The 23,646-nt window shown below is 33.3% G+C and overlaps 1 protein-coding gene and 2 pseudogenes across 2 annotated transcripts; all 3 read right to left on the bottom strand.

Moving 5' to 3' along the window:
• Nucleotides 1-2,556: 2,556 nt before the first annotated feature.
• On the bottom strand, nucleotides 2,557-4,188 carry LOC132172203 (putative F-box/LRR-repeat protein 23; annotated as a pseudogene). Its single transcript, XR_015909393.1, has 3 exons — nucleotides 3,838-4,188; nucleotides 2,998-3,470; nucleotides 2,557-2,904 (listed from the first exon to the last, which is right to left on the bottom strand). The product of XR_015909393.1 is annotated as a putative F-box/LRR-repeat protein 23 (transcript).
• An 8,659-nt stretch (nucleotides 4,189-12,847) lies between these two features.
• On the bottom strand, nucleotides 12,848-14,665 carry LOC132171441 (putative F-box/LRR-repeat protein 23). Its single transcript, XM_059582752.2, has 3 exons — nucleotides 14,239-14,665; nucleotides 13,166-13,656; nucleotides 12,848-13,037 (listed from the first exon to the last, which is right to left on the bottom strand). Exons 1-3 carry the CDS (start codon nucleotides 14,556-14,558, stop codon nucleotides 12,979-12,981), a joined length of 870 nt encoding a protein of 289 aa, XP_059438735.2. The 5' UTR covers nucleotides 14,559-14,665; the 3' UTR covers nucleotides 12,848-12,978.
• Nucleotides 14,666-19,913: 5,248 nt separating this feature from the next.
• LOC148588136 (putative F-box/LRR-repeat protein 23 pseudogene) lies at nucleotides 19,914-21,855 on the bottom strand (annotated as a pseudogene).
• Between the last annotated feature and the right edge of the window lie 1,791 nt (nucleotides 21,856-23,646).

The raw sequence follows: 23,646 nt of genomic DNA, 5'->3' as shown, positions 1-23,646 counted from the left end.
TGCCTAAAGAGCACAACACACGCCCAGAAACCCGAATGCGCAGGCTTAAGGTTTCGTCGACCCCCTTTCTAACGATAGAACTTATTGTGTCTCTCGGAGAGCTCTCTAGTACTGCATATAACGATGTGTCGTATTTTGTTATAGTAAGGATTTGTGATGTTAGAAGACTCAAGCGAGCGCACGAGGTAAGTAAACACTTACGACTGTTTTCCTTCAAAACGTGCGATATGTCAGCTGACTGAACATGCATATGATATGAGCATGCCTTAGAGTCAATGTCGATGTATCTTTAACATGAACAAGATCAAAGAAGTGTTCTTGTATTTGTCAACAAATCTCAAAACAATAGCCATTTGCTCTCTCTTAGACTCATCCCGTGCCTCATCAACAATAATGCAAAATTTAGAGTCTCCAATATCTTCATGAATTTTATCTCGCACTTTATTTGCAATAACTTGTAAAATCTCCTTTTGAATTGTATGCGAATTATACTTTGCATATTTTGGAGCATTTTCCAAAAAAACATGCAACAATATCATTATATGATGGCAAAATGTTAATCAACTCAAGAATCTCTATTTTTTGAATCAAGAGTCTCATCATGACCTCTAAAAGCACATCTTTGAAATGCACGCCACCAAACAACATCAATAGAAGTTTTCACACTTACTCGATTATTTAGAATTTATTTGGTAATTTGTGCATTCAATACTTTATTGATATGCCATGATTGCTTTCGTAAATCCTCACAAGATTTCACAGCATATTATGAGGTCAACAAGCATCCTCCCCAATATGAGTAAAAAAGACACAATTCTTTCCATTATGAACCTTTTTCCAATTTTTAAATCTTTTGATATATATAAAAATCTAGAAATGATGTTATATGTAGTAGTGTATTATCTTATTATCATAAAAATGATGTTGTTTTCATTTTTTTTTATAAATTTTATAACCTTTTTTTTTTTTTTTTTTTTTTTTTTTTTTTTTAATTTCAGTTTATTTAAAAAATGGTTAGCGGTTATTATGGTTATTAATCGCTAACCACCGGTTAATTACATAGGCAGTTAGGTACTTTAGTAACTGCCTAGGCGGTTACAATTAGCAATTTTAGCCAATAACCATTAACTTTAACCGCACTTTCACCCCTAAACACGAGTAAGGGCATAACCCTTGAAAGACAAATTCAATTGCTAAAATTATAGAGGGTTTTAATTGTTACGCTTGTGAAAGAAAATTTGACTTGAAGACTCCTTTTAAGTATTTAAGTCCCAAACAACTGATAATAGAAAATATAGAATTGGTTTTAACTTGAGGCAATAAGGGGGTCATCGGCCTGCATCTCTTCTTAAAATAATTTAGGAGATTGTGGTTTTGTAGTTTCTTTAGTTGTTTGTTGCTTTCTTTGTAGTTTGATGTGGATATTGGTTTTTTAAATCCAGTGTTTACTTGAGGGATTTCATTGTAATGTTTTGTTTGGTTATAAAAGTTTTAGCTTATTCACCCCCCCCCAAAAAAAAAAAAAAAAAAAAGTTAATGAGTTCATTGCGAACAGTAAGATGGTACATGTAGATGCAGATGTGGTTATTTACAATATATGTAGCCGCATCCGTAAAATGTAAATATTTTATTTAGATATCCGTATGCGCATCATACTTTTACTAATTACATTCGCATGGTTATTGTAGTTAATAAATGCATTTATTATCCATTATCCGCATATTAGGTAATATACTTTTTGTGCCTATTTTAGTTTTTTTTTGGCATTATGTGGATCTTCATTAGAGCCTATTTTAAAACCATTTTGAAAATAATTTAGACTGATTTTTAGTGTTTTGAGCTTATTTTAAACTTCTTTTAAGCCCTAATATTTTGAAAATATATTGATTTTACATTACTTTTGAAATGAAAACAATGTAAACATAACCTATACTTAATACAAAAAAAAGTTATTTTGGTGAATATATATAGGGTATGCGGTTAAGAAGAACCACAACCGCATACTTTAAAACCTCTATCTGCATCCAAATAGCGAATCGCATGGGAGGACAATATATAGTTGCTGATAGCGGATGTGAACGGTTTAAAATTTAAAATTTCTTCTAAATTAATATATTTTTTTTAATGGATAAACCTTCCAAAACTAATTTTTTTACTCTACCAAAAAGTCATTCTTTTAAAATAAAATTTCCTACCTCTAAAAGTACGCACCTGACAAAGCATATTTCAGCAATGTTTTGCTATATATGTTCTTTGTGCTATAAAAGTTGCTTAACATCAAAATTGGTCGCATGGTGTGAAAAAATAGAGCAGATAAAATTAATAATCATTGTTCTTCTTATTTCTTTAGTATATTCGATCGGTGGTTCTTATACCCATCCGGCCATCATGTTTCATGCTCTTACCCATTGCAACTTTAGTTGTGGATTATATAGGCAAATCCATGGAGGATCACCGTACGTTGATTAGTTTTTGAAATATGTAAAGACTTGCACAACATATGGCCAGATCAAGATAACTTGCTTAGGGAAAATAAATAGATTATATGACAAATAGTTTAAAGCTTACCATTTCTTCCATTTCAAAAGCACACCCGTTAAATACAACTGTACAATGAAGAAAGATGATGGAATTTGCGGACAAGGATCATCGAAATTTAAAAGTAGTGCATTTAACAATGGAGAAGAAGCAAAACATTGAAAATATTGGAAGACAAGATCAGTTGGGTACGTACAACATAGGAATCCTTCCTTTTATGCTGGTCAAAATAAAAACCCCCATTGTAAAAATCTCAGTAGATGGGGTCAACGTAGTAGTAGTCGTAGTCGGAGAAATTGCTGCCACCTGAGTTGTACTAGGAGAAACCGCTGCCACCTGAGCCGTAGTCGGAGTAATTGCTGCCACCTGAGAATTCATAATATACTCATAAGTATCAGACAAATGATATATATATATATATATATATATTAGACAAATCATCTATGTCCGAAAACCCACCAGATAAGTCATCAAAAGAATAACAACCATTAAATTCATAGTCATCAATGGAATCATAGGGAAGACGCAAGTGTTTAATCTGTTGAGCACATCTTCTTCCCAAATCCCCTGCCAGAGTGACATTCAAACATCGGCGTAGGTCAAGCGATTCAAGGTGAGGACAACCATCAAGAATGGCCTGCAAGCCCAGATTAGTCAGATCATTTCCAACAAGCTGGAGGCGGCGCAATTCACTCATGTTCTCTGCAATAGCAACTGCCTCCTCATCTTCATTACTCTGCCTCCAGCTGTTGAATTTGAGTGATTTTAGGAGAGGGCAACAGCGGCCCAGAGCTTCCAGAGCTTCTTTTGACAATGGACAACATGAAATGGAAAGCTCCTCTAGTAATGGAAGTTTTGCAGCCACATCACTCAATCCCTTGTCTGAAATGTCATAGCAGTATGCAAGCTGAATGCGTTTGAGCTGACTTGAGCTGTTAAAATACCATGAAAGGAAATGACAAAAACAGACCAGCAAACACAAATATGTGGAAGAATATTTCTACATGAGCCAATTCATCATTGGGAGATTGAATCTACAACATAGACTGTGAAAATGGTGGCAGAAATTCTTTTTTTGATGAGTAAACTTTATGGTGCCAGAAATTCAATAAAAGATGCATTTGTATCAACATGGCGTGGCATCAAGCCTTTCATCTTTTTTGGGTAAATAAAGACATACTCTTCTAATTTGTTGTTTCAATCTACAACAAAAAGGCACTCGCTATTAAAAATTAAACATAAACATATTAATCAACATAAATCAAACCAAATCCGAACAAAAAATATAAAATAAAATACCTGTCAGCAATGTGCCGGAGGAGCTCGTCGGTGCCGAATTTCCCGACGTTGATCTCGACCAACTGGCCGCAGCGACGGCGTCGCGGCACATCCTCTCGAGTTCGTAGTCGACCCATGGGTAGCCACGGTTGCCCATGTCGACGGCACTGCACATAGACGGGTCCTTGCAGAGTTTGAGCCACGGCGAGCACACCCTCTGCGCGCGCGTCAGGATCTCGATGGCACCCAGTTTCAGCAGGATCGACGCCATCACGTCCGGGGGCAGCTCCAGCCAGTTGCGGAACTCACCTGCGGAGTCAGGAGGAGGGTCCATCGCGAGATTTTCTTGAAAAGGCTGGATTGTGTCACTTGTGTGTGTGAGGGGGGGGGGGGGGGTCGAGATTGAGACCCCCGTTAATTGGGAAGATTGTGTGTGTGTGTGTGTGTGTGTGTGTGTGTGGAGGGGGGAGATTGAGATCCCCGTTAATTGGGAAGAAATTAAAAATTTTCTAATTGTTAGTGTGTGTGGGGGTTGGGGGAGATTGAGATTCCCGCTAATTAGGGAGAAATTGAAAATTTTTCAATTGTTAATCGTAATCCTTCATTTTAAATTTAGTGGTTTATAAAATACTAGCTACTTTTGTATAATCGAGGCATTAAATGCTGACTTTTATTTTACTAAGATTTAAATGATTTTATAGACCATTGGTTTAAAATGAAGGGTCACGATTAACAATTAGAAAATCTCTAATTTCTTCCCAATTGGAGGGGATCCGGATCCCGGAGGGGTTAATTGAATTCAAAAATGAGTTGTCCTTTCAATTTCCACCTTGAGAATTGCAAAGGATTGAGATCTCCGGCTATTTTTCAAGAATTGTCCATTTTATTTTTTTGAATTATTTTATTTTTTAATAAATTATTTTATTATAAAATTTAAATAATATTTTGGAGGGGGATCCCTGCCAATTGGGAAGAAATTGAAAATTCTCCAATTGTTAATCGTGACCCTTCATTTTAAATTTAATGGATTATAAAACGCCGGATACTTTTGTATAACAGATGTATTAAATACTAACTTTTGTTTTACCAAGGTTTAAATGATTTTATAGCCAATTAGATTTAAAATGAAGAGTCACGATTAACAATTGGAGAATCTCCAATTTCTTTCCAATTGGTGGGAATCCGGATGGAGGGTTTAATTGAATTCAAAGATGAGTTGTCCTTTCAATTTCCACCTTTAGAATTGGAAAGAATTGAGATCCCCGGCTATTCTTCAAGAATTGCCCATGGATTTTTTTTTGAAATCCTAGCTACTTATTTTCATCCAACAGCCACAAATCCGTCACGTGTCCCACCCAATATAAAACAATAAATAATTCATTAAAAAAAATAAAATAATTAAAAAAATAAAATGGGGTGGTTTGGCCACCCCATTCTCCCCCTAGGGGGTGGAAGGCCACACTAGCTCAGCCTTCTCCATGGCCTTTGGGGGTGGTCGACGCCACCCCCTAGGCTGAGCTGGGGTGGCTGGCCACCCCTTCGGGGGAAAATGGGGTGGCCAAACCACCCCATGCTTTTTTAATAAATTTTTATTTTTTTATTTTATATTTATTTTTAAAATTTAAATAATATTTTATTATTTTATATTAAGTGGGACAAGTGGCGAATTTTTAGTTGTTGGATGAGAATGGATAGCCAGGATTTAAAAACAATTTGATGGACACTTTTATGAGTATTGCTGGGGATCCCATTCTAAGGGTGCGTTTGGGAGTGCGTTTTTTAAAAAATAATCTGCGATTTTAAACCAAATCGCAACTTTAGGGTGTTTGGGATTGCGATTTTAAAAATGTAAATTTTAAAATCGCAAAAAAATCTGCGATTTCCATAAACTGATTAGAGGGTGCTTATTTGAAAAAATGCAAATTTAAAACAAAATCACGATTTCTATTAAAAAGATATTTGGTGCAATAGTTACCTTTTTTAGAACGGGAATGAAAAAAAATACCAAGAATACCCACCTAAAATATATTAAAACCTTTTTTTTTTTTTTTTTTTTTTCTTCATCCTCTCTGTCTTGTTCATCCTTATTGGTAATTTGGTCATGAAACCGCAATTATATGCTAATGTTATCCAAACACTCAATTGATAAAAAAGTTTTAAAAAGTAGCAATTTTAAAAACACAATTTTTAAAATCGCATTTATTGAAATCGCATTTCCAAACGGCCCTTACTCATTTCCAATTTCCAATTACTACTATTCCACTTGCCCGCACTTAACAGAAAATTCTTGCTGTTTGTATTATTTGATTTAAATTCTTGTATAAAGTTTAGAGATAATTTATAATCATTAACAAAATCCAAGAGCACAATAATGTTCACTTTTCACGAAACTATTTGTTTGCAAACGATTGAGTTTGCATTGAATTTCTTTAATTATTTTAAAATATTCTTATTCTAGGTACCCCTAGTTAGCCTTACCAACGTTGCAATTTTCAACAAACCAAGGCTGAGGCGCTACTAGGATAACTTACTAGCGTTGTCTCCAGCTGACATTATTGGGGTGTTTCGGCCGTTGTCACCGGTGTTTCTTGACTATTGTCCAACAACTTATTTCGACAATTACCAGTCGTCTCCAAAGAAACTACTTGGTCCTTCACTATCAGCCAATAGTCATCTCCTTCAATTCGTTGAGAAAAAAAAATAATTGTTTTTCTTTTCACTTTGAGTTTGAGAAGATGTTAGAATATATGTTTTCCATACTAGGTTGATGCTAAAACAGTATTAATTTAAGTTTGATTGTAATCTAATTTTACCATACTTGTATTATCTTACATACCATAGTTTTCCTATAGATTGAGATCTTTGGGTAATTTACAATGGGTAATTTAAAATAGTATTAATATTGACTGTCTAACACCAAACCACCTCTAAAAATATTTGTGTCTTCTCTTTCTTTTTGCTTCCGCTATAATTCTCAAATTTTATTTATTTATTTAAAATTCTACAAAACCAATTAACACCTTGTTTAATTAGAAATTCTACTTAGAATTTAGATTATGTTTTGCCAAAAAACAAAAAAACAAAAACACAAAATTTAAAAGTATAAATAAACTTGGAAACTTTTTTTTTTTGGATCTAGAAGCTTAAGAAAAAAAAAAAAAGGGTTCTTCGAAAAAAAAAAAAACATAATAACAAACAATCCAAATACAAAACAATCTTATAAATATTAAAGATGATAACTTATAGGAACTTGTCATAAATCAGCCTTTTTGTCCACTCCAAAAAAAGACAATCACGCCAGTGTGAAACAATAAGAGTGTGTTAGACGAAAACACCGAATCTTTTTATTTTCTTCAATAGTTCATGAAAATCCCTACTTCCTTATGTCGCTGCTTTAGCACCCGTAAAACCAACAACATCAAATATGACAATAAAGCAATATTTTATTTATGAGAAATGCTCATTTGTATTCTCTCGTCATTTTCTATTCTCATCTTTTGAAAATGAATTATTAGATTTGTAGGATTCATATAAGTGAAGGTGTAGGTCCTATAAATCTAATGGTTACAACAAACCTTGAAAATGATTGTCATTCAGCTATGACCAAAAATCAAAGCCCCTCATTCTTTCTTACTTGAGGAAGGCCTCACCATTATTTTCTTTATTAAAGTAAACATTATTTTATCTTACTATGTTCTAATTATTGCATTTTATATTTAATTGTGAAACAATATTTAATTATTAAATGTTAAGCTTAAAATGATATTCTAATGAAACTAATTGCCATTTTGTTTTAAAGGAAAGGAATAAGCAAAAAGGGTAAAGATGCAACATCGTGAACATCAGACTTTTTTTTTTTGCTTTAATTTTTTTAAATTTTTATAAGCAAAAAGGGAAGGAGGGAAACATCAACTGAAACTATTCTATTTGGGCGTGACTAGAGTTACAGCTATCCGTTGAACCACATATGAGAGGCTTAGACGGTGAGAATCATAAGTATTCTCTCAAATCCGACCAAACCATAGCCTAACCTAGCTCCATCACGGCATTAATAGAAATCAAGGTGTTTCACACTAATCAAGCATGAAGATTTTCATTGCGGGATTTAAATCTATGCCTTACTATATACACAACTATTTTAAAATTTTTCTTGGACAATTGAACAATTATTGGTTGGTGAAAATAAGACTTAAAAAGAGAAAAGAAAACGAAAAGAAAAGAAAAGAACAGGCTTTTTCGTAGATAGGAGGGGGCAAAACCCGTTTATACCTGCACAACCCGCCCTGCGCCACCCAATTTTCCCTTTAAAATAGATATTGATTAAAAGCTTTAAGATACCAGCTTTTCTTCACCATTTTTCCACTCATTTTATGAACTTTTATGAACAATATGTTCAACTTCCTTGCAATCTTGAATAGCGAAAGCATACGAATGATGGAATGAGACTTTTTGTTCTGTTTGTTTGTTCTTTTTCCGCTCATTTAATTTATTATTTGCTCTGTTTGTTCAATCATAAAAACCCAAATTCATCAAACTGGAGATATTTTCCACGAACTTGAAAACATAGAACCACTGATCTCATCCATAAAACCCGCTCTGCCCCGCCCCATTCTGAAACCCACCCCCGCCCCTGCGTTGCCCCGATCCAAAAAACCTGAGGCCCGGCGAATACTCTTCATTAAAGCCGGGTCTTGGGTGCCATTTTAATACCTGCCTGCTACAAATAGGGTTTTCTAAACTTCAGATCCGACTCGATCTAACCCGTGCCCGCCCTCGTGCTAGAGGGCATCCAGCTTTTGATTTGAAAAGAAGAAGAGGCAAAACTTTTACTTTTGCTATGCGTGGAGTTCCAAGTAAAGTCAACAAGATTTTGATTAAACAAAATGGAGCAAGTCCTACAAAGATTTATCTAGATGGTTCTCCATCTAGATAAATACCACTGTAATAAGTTGTTTATAGTGGATTGATCGGAGTTAATCCCGTGGATGTAGGCCCACTGCCGAACCACGTAAATACTGTGTGTTGATCTCTTGCATTTATTATTCAATTATTATTCTGTGGAGTTTGCACAATCATTGATTCATGGGTTTGTCCATCCCTAACAAATCTCTCTATTCCTCTGCCTCCTGCCATTGAATTTGAATGATTTCAGAAGAGGGCAACAGCGGCCACAACTTCCAGAGCTTCTTTTGACAATCAACAGTATGAAATGGCAAGCTCCTCTAGTAGTGGAAGTTTTGCAACAACTCCATTCAATCCCTCATCTGAAATGAGAAAGCATCTTACAAGACCAAGGCGTTTGAGCTGACTTGAACTGTTAAAATACCATGAAAGGAAATGACAAAAATGAAGCAGCAAACACAAATATGTGGAAGAATTCTACATCAGCCACTTCATCATTGAGACATTGAATCCACAACATTCTTACTTTTTTAAACAAAAATATTATTTGACTCATTATTTTAAAAGATCAATTAACGCTATTCCACTTCCCCGCACATAACAAAAAATTCTTGCTGTTTATATTATTTGATTTAAATTCTTGTAGAAAGTCTAGAGATAATTTATAATCATTAGCAAAATCCAAGAGCACCATAATATTGTTTTCACTTTTCACGAAATTATTTATTTGAAAATGATTGAGTTTGCATTGAATTTCTTTGATTATATTAAAGTAAATATTCAGATTCGTGGTACCCCTAGTTAACCTTACCAACGGCCCAATTTTCAACAAACCAAGGCCCAGGCGCTATTGGGATCCCTTATCGGCATTCTCTCTGGCTGACATTATCTGGTCTTCTGGTCGCTATCATTGGTGTTTCTTGGCCATTGTTAGTCGTCTTCCAAGTAACTACTCGGTCCTTTACTATCAGCCAATAGTCATCTCCTTCGTTCACTCGCAATTCATCGAGAAAAAAAAATTGTTTTTCTTTTCACCTTGAGTCTGAGTAGATGTTAGAATATATGTTTTCCATATTAGGACGTTGATACTAAAATATTATTAATTTAAGTTTGATTGTAATAAAATTTTACCATACCTGTATTATCCTACATACCGTAATTTTCCTATAGATTGACATCTTTGGGCAAATAAACGTATGCTATAATAATGCTCTTTTTTTTTTTTAATTTAAAATTCTACAAAAGCAATTAACACCTTGTTTAATAATTCAATATGAAATTTTTTTGTAATAGAAAGTCTAGTTAGAATTTAGATTATGTTTTGCAAAAAAAAAAAAAAAAACAAAAATACAAAATTTTAAAGTATAAATAACCTTGGAAACATTTTTTTTTTTTTTTGGTTCTATGAGCTTAAGGCGGGAAAAAAAAATTTAGTTTGTTAAATTTTTGGTTTTTTCCCTTTTTTTTGTTTTGTTTTTTTTTTTTCTCAAAATAAAAATAATAACAAACAATTATAATACAAAACAATCTTATAAATATTGAAGTTATATAGAGACTTGCCATATATAAATGAGCTCTTTTGTTCACTCCAATGAAAAACAACCACGTCATCGTAAAACAACAAAAGTGAGTTAGACGAAAGAGAAATACTATAATCTAATAAAAATTCTATATTTTGCCTATAAAAGTCCACATGGCAAGATGTCACATTATTTTTTTGTGGTGGGAAAAAGATAAAATAAAAAGAAAATGATATGGCATCTTGCCACAAGAATTTTTATGGGAAAAATATGTAAAATTCTAGCATATCTCTAGACGAAAACACTGGATCTTTTATCTCAAATGAGTAACAAAACCTGAGAAAACCCTCCTCACCATTATTTTATCTATTAAAGTAAGGGTAACTTCACTTTAGACCCCTGAATTACCACACGATTTGACAAACCCCCCAAACTTCAAAACCTTTCAATTTGAACCCCTTAACTTTCAATTGCAGTCAATTTGAACACCTCCGGTAGATTTTAAATGTTAAAAGTGAGACAATGATGTTTATAACCCATGAATTTTTTATAAAATTTCAAATTTACCCTTAATTCCAAATTAAAAAAAAAAAGTAAAAAAAAAACAGAAAACAAAAAACTAGGGATATTTTTGTCCTTTTAGGTATTGCTGTTAGAAGTTAAGGGTTAAATGTGACGAAAGAGTTCAAATTGACTACAATTAAAAGTTCAAGGGTTCAAATTGAGAGGTTTTAAAGTTTGAGGGCTAGTCAAACCGCATGGTAATTTAAGGGTCTAAAGTGAAGTTACTCCTTAAAGTAAACATTATCCTATCTTTTTATGTTCTAGTTCTTGCATTCTATATTTAATTAATTGTGGAACATTGTTTAATTATTAAATGTTGAGCTTAAAATGATATTCTAATGAAAGCAATTGCCTTTTTGTACGAAAAGAAAGGAGTAAGAAAAAGGGTAAAGTGGCAACATCGTGAACATAAGATTTTTTTTATTCTTTATTTATTTATTTATTTTTTTAAGTTAAAAAGGCAAGCGGGAGAGATCAACTGTGGCTATTCTATTTGGGTGTGACCATAGTAACACCTATCTGTTGGACCACACAAAAGAGACCTAAACGGTGGGAATTGAAAACACTCTCTCAAATTTGTCTAAATGATAGCCTGACTTAGCTCCACTACGACAGTAATAAAAATTAAGGTGATTTACATTAATCAAGCACGGAAATTTTTATCGTAGGATTTGAATCCATGCCTTTAATATATTCACAACCACTTTAAAAATTTTATTGAACAATTACCCTAATGGTTCGTGGAAATAAGACTTAAAAGCAAAAGAAGAACAAAAAAAGAACAGGGCTTTGTCGTAGAGGACATCCGGCCATTGATTTGAAAAAAAAAAAAAAAAAGCTGGCAAAACTCTTACTTTTGCAAATTATTACTATTCGTGGACTTAAACCTTTTCTCTTTACTATTTATCTGTAAATCTTTTTCTTAGAGCATTCATAATGGAGAAGTCAAATGATATTTTTATCTAAAATAGCTAATTCGATTTGTAAAAAAAACCCCACTTTAGATTAGCAAAAAAAAAAAAAAGGCAAAATAGATATTTGATTGGATTAACCCAAAAAAAAAAAAAAAAAAAATTCATTAGCTAAACTATATAAAGTAAGTTTTGAGGAGCTATTTTGCATAAAAATTTGGCTACTCCATTGTGAATGCTCTTAAAATGATCCAACTAAACTTATCTTCATTAGGTTAAATACTTTATTAGTACATGAGTTTGCAAATTATTATTTTTTTACCTAGGGTTCAAATCTTATCATAAATGATACTTGACTTACGGGAAAAGACCAACTTAATACCTTTATTAGGTTCCGTCATACGTGTCATCACATAGAAATGCCACGTGTCCTATATGATGCCACGTGTCATCACATATATTTTTTTGGGTGGCCGGCCACCCCCATTTTGATCATTTGGGGGGTGGCTGGGCACCCCAAAAAAATTTCATTTTTTTTTTTTTTAGATTTTAGTTTTTTAATTAATTTTAATATTTTTTTTAGACACGTGGCATTTCTATGTGACGACATGTGGCATTCATTTAGTTTGGGCTAATGAAGGTACTAAGTTGGTATTTTCCCGTAAGTCAGATACCATTTATGATAGGATTTAAACCGTATGTAAGAAAAAATAAAAATGTGCAAACCCAAATACTAATAAAATAAGCCTACTATTAACTCATAAATATTTTTCTTAAAATGATCCAACCAAACTTATCTTAAGGGGATTTTTTTTTTTTTACATGTCCACATAAGGGAAGACGGAGGGGAGATTTCGAAATATTGATCTTCGCTTCATGAGGCGTGGTTCACAACCGATTGAACTACTATTTAGGAACCTTCTTAAGGGGATTTAGGAAATTGTTTCATGTACGATTTTTTAAATTTTTAATTATTTTGTTAAAATTAATAGCTAAAATTTTATCAAATCAACATTTATTATTTTTATTAGTCCAATATTTAACGCTCAATAATTATCATATTCTACCATATTGATATTTCCTTCAAATTTAGAGTTAAGACCAAGTTGCATCATGCCGATAAACCAAAACTCAAAAAATAAAAAATCTTCAAAGAACTCGCAACAAACAAGGCCGTATTGCCATGTTATTTAACAAACAAGGCCTTAATAGTAGTACAAAGTATCTAACAATTTCCAGCATAGGAATCATTCTATTTATGCTAGTCAAAAAAAATCATCGTCGAAGCAGCTGTCGAAGTCGAAGTCGGGGGGACTGGCGAGTGCTGAAAATTCATAATATACTCATAAGTATCAGACAAATGATCTATATAGTCCCCCTTTCCTTGTTCTTTTATTTGAATTAAAAAATATATATAAGTATTAGACAAATGATCTATGTCCTTAAACTTACCAATGCCAGCTAGGTGTTCAAAAAAGTACTTTTTGAATTCATAGTCATCAATGGAATCCTGGGGAAGACGCAAGTCTTTAATCTGCTCAGCACACCTTCTTCCCAAATTCCCTTCTAGAGTGAGGTCCTTACATCGCCGTAAGTCAAGCGATTCAAGGTGAGGACAACCATCGAGGATGGCCTGCAAGCTGTCGTTAGTCAGACGAAAAGTTCCAACAAGATTGAGGCAGCGCAATTTACTCATGTTCTCTGCAATAGCAAGTGCCTCCTCATGACACTGTTCAGGAAACCGACACCCCCCCCAGTTGTTGAATTGGAGTGATTTCAAAAGGGGGCAACAGCGGCCCACAGCTTCCAGAGCTTCTTTCGACAATGGACAGTATGAAATGGAAAGCTCCTCTAGTAATGGAAGTTTTGCAGCCACTCCACTCAATCCCCCAACTGAAACGCCAAGGCAGTTTGCAAGTCGAAGGCGTTTGAGCTGACTTGAACTGTTAAAATAACATGGAAGGAAATGACAAAAAAATCTACACATACATTTCATGGACCTATAAATAAATAAAACCTTGCATATTTTCTGATACTTAATTATACATCTAATTAAGGTAGACGATGGCGATAATTAATTACAGAAGCGTAATTATTTAAACATGAAGAAGTGAAACCAGATGTCCTGGGATTTATTATGCATAGGAAGATTTTAATTATAATTGGTTCAATGGTGCTGCAATAAGCACTCATTGTGCACAAGATTCCCCCCCACCCACCCACACACAAAAAAAGAATTTATGGTGGCAGAGGTTCTTTTTTTTTGATGAGTAAACGTTATTAAATAATAAAGATGCACAACAAGTAAAATTTAAATTTTTTATGATCATCAAAACTACATCCTCCAATCAAATTCCCGCTTTATCAGCCACAAGGATTACATGTACAACTCAAGGATAAAGAACATCAATCAATCACATTGTGCAACAAAAAGGCAGATTAAACATAAGCATATCAATCAAAACCTTAATTTCAGGCGCGTTATTCAAATCAAATCCGAACAGAAAAAAAAAAAAAAAAAAAACCTGTCAGCAATGTGCCTGAGGAGCTCGTCGGTGCCGAAGTCGTCGACTTTGATATCGACCAACTGGCCGCAGCTGCGATCCACTGCGTCGCGGCACATCTTCTCGAGCTCGGGGAACGTCCAGTGGTCGCCGGGCTTACGCATGTCGATGGCGAGCCACATTGACGGGTCCTTGCAGAGTTTCCGCCACGGCGAGCACACCCACTGCGCGCTCGTCAGGATCTCGATGGCGCCCAGTCTCAGCAGGATCGACTTCGTCAAGTCTCTGGGCAGCTCCAGCCAGTTGCGGAACTCGTCTGAGGGGTGAGGAGGAGGGTCCATCGCAAGATTTTCTCGGAAAGGCTGGGATTTTCCGGGAAAATCAAGTCGGGGTTTCGGGGACTGCTTGTGTTTGTGTGGGGTTTTTATTTGCGAAATAAATTAGCTAAAAACCGGTTCACTGTTGATTCACATGAAAAGTATTGTGTTTTTTAACCAGTTGAGAAGCACTTTTAGTTGCCTCATGTTTGTGAATAATAATTAATAAATTCTTGCTATTTTTTTTGTTTTCTATGAAATTCTTTCTGCTTATATTATTTGATTTAAATTCTTGTAGAAAGTTTGGAGATAATTTATAATCATTAACAAAATCCAAGATCACAATAATATTGTTTTCACGAAATTAATTATTTGTTTAAAACAATTGAGTTTGCATATTGGATTTCTTTGATTATTCTAAAGTAAATAGTCATATTCTTGCTACACACTCTTTAGTTAGCCTTACCAACGACCCAATTTCAACAAACCAAAGCTCTAAGATCCCTTACCCGCATCGTCTCCGACTAACATCATCATTAGGATCTTCCAGTTGCTGTCAATGGCGTTTCTTGGCCATTGTCCAACAATTTATTTTGGCCACTGCTCGCCGTTTCCCAAGTAACTTCTCCGTCATTAACTATTGGCCAATTGCCGGCTTCCACCACTACTACCCACCTCTTAGTTGTCTCCTCCTTTCATGCACAATTCATCGAGAAAAAAAAAAAAAAAATTTCTTTCCACCTTGAGGAAGGAATGTTAGAATATATGTTTTCCATATTAGGCTGATACTAAAATATTATTCATTTAAGTTTGATTGTAATCAAATTTTACCATACTTGTATTCTCTCACATACCATAGTTTTCCTATAAATTGACATCTTTGTATTGTATATATAAATGAAGATAATAATAGCAAGATGCAAAATGGTGAACGTAAGGGTCTAATAGACTAATACCAAACCACCTCAAAATTTATTGTGTCTTTTTTTTCTCTTTGCTTCCGCTATAATTCTCATTTTTTTTTAAAAAAGGAAATCTACAAAATCATTTAACACCTTGTTGAATTCAATATGAAAATTTTCAATAACTAGAAAGTCTACTTAGAATTTAGATTATGTTTTGCCAAAAAAAGGAAACCATTTTTTTATTTTTTATTCTAACAAGCTTAAGAAAAAAAATGGTCCGGTTTGTTAAAATTTTTGTTTTTCATCTTTTTTTTTGTTTTTCTCAAAACACAAACAGTAACAATTAACAAACAATCCTATAAATATAAAAGATGATTACTTATATAGGGGTTTGGCATAAATCAGCTCTTTTATGATCTCCAATAAAAGACAAATACGTCAACGTGAAACAACAAAAGTGAGTTAGACTAAAACAACGGATCTTTTTCTTCTCTTCAATAGTTCACTAAAATCCCTATTTCCTTATGTCAATAGTGGTAAAACCAACAACATTAAATATGACAATGAAACAATATTTCATTTATGAGAAACGTTCTTTTGCATTCTCCCATCATTTTCTCTCCTCATTTCTTGAAAATTAATTTTTAAATTTGTAGGGTCCACATAAATGAAGGTGTAAGTTCTACAAATCGAATGATTAATTTTTAAAAGAAGATAATAAAAAAATGATAATAGCTTAAATGTGGGAAACCCTCCTCACCAATTTTACTGATAATAATTTTTTATTTAATTGTGAAATATTATTTAATTATTAAATGTTGAGCTTAAAATGATATTTCTAATGAAAGTATTGCCTTATTTTAGGAAAAGAAAGGAATAAAGAAAAAGGGTAAAGATGCAGCATAGTGGAAAGAAGACTTAAAAGCAAAAGAAAAAGAAAAAAGAAAAAGAAAAAGAAGAGGGCTTTGTTGTAGAGGACATCCAGCCGTTGATTTGATAAAAAAACATCGAACAAGAAAGGCAAATGTCTCCTACATCTGCCAGCTATAAAAGAGACCGGATAAGACAAAATAAAAGAAAGCAAAACTTAAGGGAAGCAGCAAAGAGAAAAGAAGAGGTGTAAACGAAATAGGTCACGTACGTAAAAGAGAACGTTACCCAACTAAGAAGGAAATGGTTTTGTACTTTTGTTTAACCCTCAATAAAAAGATATCTGATTCTTTCCGGTTCAAATGAGCAGGAAAAGGTCGGTTTCTTAAAAAAAAAAAAAAAAAAATGTTAATTATTTTTTTAGTACTTAGATTTGAGCCATTTGCATCATTTGAGAATTTATTTGTTTTCAATTGAATCATTTGTATCCGGACTAGTGGATTTGGCCATTTGGTGGTGATATGCCTCTAGCTATGCCTGCTTTGCTCTTTTGTCTTTTCAATTTTTTCATTTGTATGGATTAATTAATGGATTTGGACCATTTGGATGTGTATGTGAAATATATAATGTGGTATGTGATGATTTGGGTCATGCCTTTTCAAAAATATTGTCTAGCCCAAAAAACTGCATGTTTTTTCATCTTTTTGGAGTCATTTTGGCCTAAAATGATAATTTTATTTTGAAATTAAGTTTATGTTGACAAGAGTATTTTGATTCATTATGATTTTTGTTTATATCAAATGCTTATTTTTGGTTTGAAAAATATATGCATACTTAATTTATTTTGTAACACGTTATTGAAATCAAATTCTTAACCTAACTAGTTGAGTAAAAAAATATGTCTCATGAATATGTGTTTGATGCATGTTGCTTCGTTTTCATATGCTATCCCCAAAACACACATAACAAAAAATTCTTGCTGTTTATATTATTTGAATTCAATTATTGTAGAAAGCTTTAAGGTACCAGCTTTTCTTCTCCCTTTTTCCATCCGCCACCTTCCGAAACCCGCCCCCACCCCCATGTCGCCATGATCCAAAAAACCCAAGGGCAAGAAAATACTCTTCATTAAAGCTGGGTCTCGAGTGCCATTTTTAATACTTGCCTATTACGAATAGGGTTTTTAAACTTCAGACCCGGCTCGATCTAACCCATGCCCACCCTTTGTCGTAGAGGGCATCCAGCCGTTGATTTGAAAAAGAAAAAGAGGCAAAACTTTTACTTTTGCTTTGCGTGGAGTTCCAAGTAAAGTCAACAAAATTGCAGTGGTGCTGCTGATTTCAATGAAAGGTCTTAACTCAATCTTTACTATTAATCCGTAAATCGTTTTCTTAAAATGATCCAACAAAACTTATCTTAATGGGATTTAGGGAATTTTTTCAAATTCAAATAGTTAAAATTTTATCAAATTAGCACTTATTATTTTAATCAATCCAATATTTAACACTCAATAATGATCATATTCTACCATATTTCCTTCGCAGTTAGAGTTGAGACCAAGTTGAATCATGCCTATAAACCAAAACTCATGATTAAATATATAAAATTCTTAGAAAAGATTCACAACAAAATAATTGGCTTAAACGCTTGTAATTATTTGAGTAATAGACTCACATGTGAAAGAAAATGTGGGGTTCGTCTGTGAAACTTCTTCCGGTCCCCTAATTACTCACTTTATTTTATATAGTATTACTCATTGGACACTAGATCAAAGCAAGCAGAACTACAGGCCCCCGAAAATTTAAAATTTCTTCTAAATTAAATTTTTTTTAAGCATAAACCTTTCAAGATTAATTTTCTACATTACCAAAAATTCAATCTCTTAAAATAAATTTTGCGGCTTCAAAAATTCTAGTTTAGCCTGAAAAGCATATTTCAGTTCGTTTGACTATGCTCTTTGTACCCACAAAAGAAAAACCATGGAGGATATAACCATCGGTTAGTTTTTAAAATATGTTTTTAATTTTTATAAAGATAAAGACTTGTACAATATATGCCGAGATCAACATAATCTGCTTAGGGAAAATAAATAAAATATAAAGATTATATAACAAATAAGATATAAATGAGATAAATCGTTTGAAGCCTACTTGTTACAAGCCTTTGATTGTGATCTTGTAACTGGACAGTGGATGGGTAAACTAGCAGGTTTGGTCTTGTTGTGCTTACCTATGATGGAATGAAGAGATGGAAAAATAGGGTTTGAGGTTAAGAGGACCTCACCTCACAACACAAGGTTGATTTAGGTTAAATATTCTCTGCCTCTTTATTTCAATACTCCTCCTTATATAAGGGTTACAGCTGACTCAAATTAGGTTAGGAATTGTAATCCCACCTTGATTAGGACTAAAAATTATAAACCTACTAGGATATGGACTACGACACTTACAAGGAAAGAAATAACTATTACATGCAAATATCAAATAAAGAGACCTAAGACTATTATTATGGAAAGAAACTATAACTCTTGCATATAAAAAGACTAATATACGTAGGTAGAGATATTTTAAAGAGAGAAGCGATTGTAACACTACCATTTTTTCTCTTCCAAAAGACTTCATGAAATGAAAGTTACCAGAGAGTGGACGGTATTTACAACAAAGATTCTTTCCATTTCAAAGAAAAAAATAAAGGGTTAAATACTCTAAAACCCCCTGTGGTTTCACAACTTTATTTTTTCCCTCCTGGGGTTTCATTTTTATCACAGGAGGTCCCTGTGGTTTTGATAAGTGACCAAATTAGTCCATCCGTTAGTTGACCGTTAGTTGACACGTGGACCAATCAGACGTCGACACGTGGCACATATATTAATTTTTTTTTTAATTTTTTTTAATTAAAAAAAATATTAAAAAAAAAAAAAAAAGAAAAATCGGAAGAAACTGGGGGTGGCCGAGCCACCCCCTTGGCAATTTGGGGGTGGCTCGGCCACCCCCTTTGGCCATGGGGGTGGCCAGGCCACCCCCATCTGGCCGGATGGGGGTGGCCGAGCCACCCCCTCGTGCTTCCGATTTTTTTTTTTTTTTTTTTTTTTTAATATATATTTTTTAATTTAAAAAAAAAAACATTTTTTTTAAATTAAAAAAAAAATTAAAAAAATTAATATATGTGCCACGTGTCGACGTCTGATTGGTCCACGTGTCAGTCCGTACAGTCAACTAACGGATGAACTAATTTGGTCACTTATCAAAACCACAGGGACCTCCTGTGATAAAAATGAAACCCCAGAGAGGAAAAAATAAAGTTGTGAAACCCCAGGGACTAATTTAGTATTTAACCCAAAAATAAATTGTATCACCAAAATTTAAAATTAGTGCATTTAAACAGGCACAGAAAGCCAATAAGGTATTAATACTAAAAACAGGAATCATTTCATTTATGCTTCTCAAAATAAAGACCTCCATCCAGAAGTCGTTTTGGGGATCATCGTATTCTTCAAAGTGCTCGATGTTGTCCCCCTCCTGAGAATTCATAATACTCATTAGTATCAGACAAATGATCTAGTCCCCCTTCCTTTATTTGAATATATACATAAAAAGAAAAAGTATTAGACAAATGATCTATGCCCGAAAACCGACCAATTAAGCCATAAAAAAAAACAATGATCATTAAATTCATAGTCATCAGTGGAATCATGGGGAAGACGCAAGTGTTTAATCCGTTGAGCACATCTTCTTCCCAAATCCCCTTCTAGAGTGAGATTGAAACATAGCCGTAGGTCAAGCGATTGAAGGTGAGGACAACAATCAAGGATGGCCTGCAAGCCCTCATTAGTCAGCTTATTTCCAACAAGCTGGAGGTGCCGCAATTGACTCATGTTCTCTGCAATAGCTAGTGCCTCCCCATCATAATCTTGTTAGCTGCCGACAAGGTTTTTCCCTACTTAAGATGAGATTTTGATTAAATAAAATGGAGCAAGTCCTATAAAGATTTATCTAGATGGTTCTCCACTTATCTAGAAAGTTCTCTACAAAGATTTATCTAGATGATTCTACATCCATCTAGAAGGTTATTTACAAAGATTTATCTAGATGGAACCATCTAAAAGGTTCTCAATTTGTCTTCATCATCTAGATGGTTCTAACTTTGGCTATAAATAGTCAAGGGGCCTTATGCCTCAAACATGATTGATGATGATTAACAACAACACACAATAAGAGAAGCTAGGAGAGGAGAGCTTCAGTTATACTCTAGAGAGAGAGTTAAGAAAATAATGTTTTAATACACTACTGAGAGTATATATTAGTTTTAACAGAGGTTGTTTCTCTCTGTATTATTTTACTCTTGTATTAATTCAAGTTTTGCATAACTTGAGTAGACACTACTATAACAAGTTGTTTATAGCGGATTGATCGGAGTTAGTCCCGTGAATGTAGGCTCACTGCCGAACCACGTAAATACTATATGTTGATCTCTTGCATTTATTATTCCATTATTATTATGTGGAGTTTGCACAATCATTGATTCAAGGGTATGTCCATCCTTAAGAAATCTATCTATTCTTCTGTCTCCGATTGTTGAATTTGAATGATTTCGGAAGAGGCAACAGTGGCCCACAACTTCCAGAGCTTCTTTTGACAATCAACAGTATGAAATAGCAAGCTCCTCTAGTAATGGAAGTTTTGCAACAACTCCATTCAATCCCTCATCTGAAATGAGAAAGCATTTCACAAGACCAAGGCGTTTGAGCTGATCACTTGAACTGTTAAAATACCACGAAAGGAAATGACAAAAATGAAGCAGCAAACACAAATATGTGGAAGAATTCTACATCAGCCTCTTCATCACTGCGATATTGAATCCACAACATTCTTACTTTTTAAAACAAAAATATTATTTGACTCATTATTTTCAAAGATCAATTAACGCTATTCCACTTCCCCGCACATAACAAAAAATTCTTTCTGTTAATATTATTTGATTTAAATTCTTGTAGAAAGTCTAGAGATAATTTATAATCATTAACAAAATCCAAGAGCACAATAATATTGTTTTCACTTTTCACGAAATTATTTGTTTGAAAACGATTGAGTTTGCATTGCATTTCTTTGATTATTTTAAAGTAAACCTTACCAATGGCCCAATTTTCAACAAACCGAGGCCTAGGCGCTATTGGGATCCCTTATCGGCATTCTTCTAGCTGACATTATCTGGTCTTCCGGCCGCTGTCACTGGCGTTTCTTGGCCATTGTTAGTCGTCTTCCAAGTAACTACTCGGTCCTTTACTATCAGCCAATAGTCATCTCCTTTGTTTACTCGCAATTCATCGAGAAAAAAAAAAAAAAAAAGTGTTTTTCTTTTCACCTTGAGTCTGAGTAGATATTTGAATATATGTTTTCCATATTAGGACGTTGATACTAAAATATTATTAATTTAAGTTTGACTGTTATAAAATTTTACCATACCTGTATTATCTTATACATACCATAATTTTCCTATAGATTGAGATCTTTGGGCAGTTTACAATGATAAACGTATGTGTTTAACATCAAACCACTTCAAAATTTTGCTGTCTTTTCTTTCTCTTTGCTTCCGCTATAATTTTCATTTTTTTTTTTAATTTAAAATTCTACAAAAGCAATTAACACCTTGTTTAATAATTCAATATGAAATTATTTTGTAATAGAAAGTCTAGTTAGAATTTAGATTATGTTTTGCAAAAAAAAACAAAAACAAAAATACAAAATTTTAAAGTATAAATAACCTTGGAAACGTTTTTTTTTTGGTTAAGGGGGAAAAAAAAAAAGAAAAAAAAAAGAAGTTTGGTTTGTTAAATTTTTTGTTTTTTGTTTTTCAAAACAAAAATAATAACAAACAATTATAATACAAAACAATCTTATAAATATTGAAGAGAATAACTTATATAGAGACTTGTCATATATAAATCAGCTCTTTTGTTCACTCCAATGAAAAACAACCACGTCATCGTAAAACAACAAAAGTGAGTTAGCTCGACGAAAGAGAAATGCTAGAATCTAATAAAAACTCTATATTTTATATATAAAAGTCTACATGGCAAGATGCGACATCATTTTTTTTGTGGCGTAGGGAAAAAGATAAAATAAAAAGAAGATGATGTGGCATCTTGCCACATGAATTTTTATGGGAAAAATATGGAGTTTTTATTAGATTTTAGCATATCTCTAGACGAAAACACCGAATCTTTTATCTCAAATGAGTAAAAAAACTTGAGCAAACCCTCCTCACCATTATTTTATTTATTAAAGTTAGGGGTAATTTCACTTTAGACCTCTGAATTACCACACGATTTGACAAACCCCCCCAAACTTCAAAACTTTTCAATTTGAACCTTTTAACTTTCAATTGCAATCAATTTGAACCCCTTCGGTAGATTTTAAATGTTAAAAGTGAGACAGTGATGTTTATAACACTTGACTTTTTTATAAAATTTCAAATTTACCCTTAATTCCAAATTAAAAAATAAAAATAAAAGTAAAATAAAAAAAGCAAAAAATTAGGGATATTTTTGTCTTTTTCGGTATTGCCGTTAGAAGTTAACGGTTAAATGTGATGAAATGGTTCAAATTGACTGCAATTTAAAAGTTTAAGGGTTCAAATTGAGAGATTTTGAAATTTGGAGAGTTTGTCAAACTGTGTAGTAATTTAGGGGTTTAAAGTGAAGTTACTCCTTAAAGTAAACATTTTCCTATCTTATTATGTTCTAGTTCTTGCATTCTAAATTTAATTAATTGTGGAACATTGTTTAATTATTAAATGTTGAGCTTAAAAAGTTAAAATGATATTCTAATGAAAGCAATTGCCTTTTTGTAGGAAAAGAAAGGAGTAAGAAAAAGGGTAAAGCGGCAACATCGTGAACATAAGATTTTTTATTTTTATTTTAAAGTCAAAAAGGCAAGCGGGATGGATCAATTTTGGCTATTTTATTTGGGTGTGACCATAGTAATACTTATCTGTTGGGTCACACAAAAGAGACCTAGACAGTGGAAACCGAAAGTGCTCTCTCAAATTTGTCTAAATTATAGCCTAACTTAGCTCCACTACGATAGTAATAAAAATCAAGGTGATTTACACTAATCAAGCGTAGAGATTTTTATTGTGGGATTTGAATCCATGCCCTTAATATATTCGCAACCACTTTAAAAATTTTATTGAACAATTACCCTAATGGTTAGTGGAAATAAGACTTGAAAGCAAAAGAAGAACGAAAAAAGAACAGGGCTTTGTCGTACGTAGAGCACATCCGACCATTGATTTGGTAAAAAAAAAAAAAAAAGCCGGCAAAACTCTTACTTTTCCTG

The sequence above is a fragment of the Corylus avellana genome, chromosome 1 (genome assembly GCF_965113065.1).
Source record: "Corylus avellana chromosome 1, dhCorAvel1.hap1.2, whole genome shotgun sequence".
NCBI classification, from domain to species: domain Eukaryota; kingdom Viridiplantae; phylum Streptophyta; class Magnoliopsida; order Fagales; family Betulaceae; genus Corylus; species Corylus avellana.
This window is presented reverse-complemented; position numbering and strand designations above follow the sequence as displayed.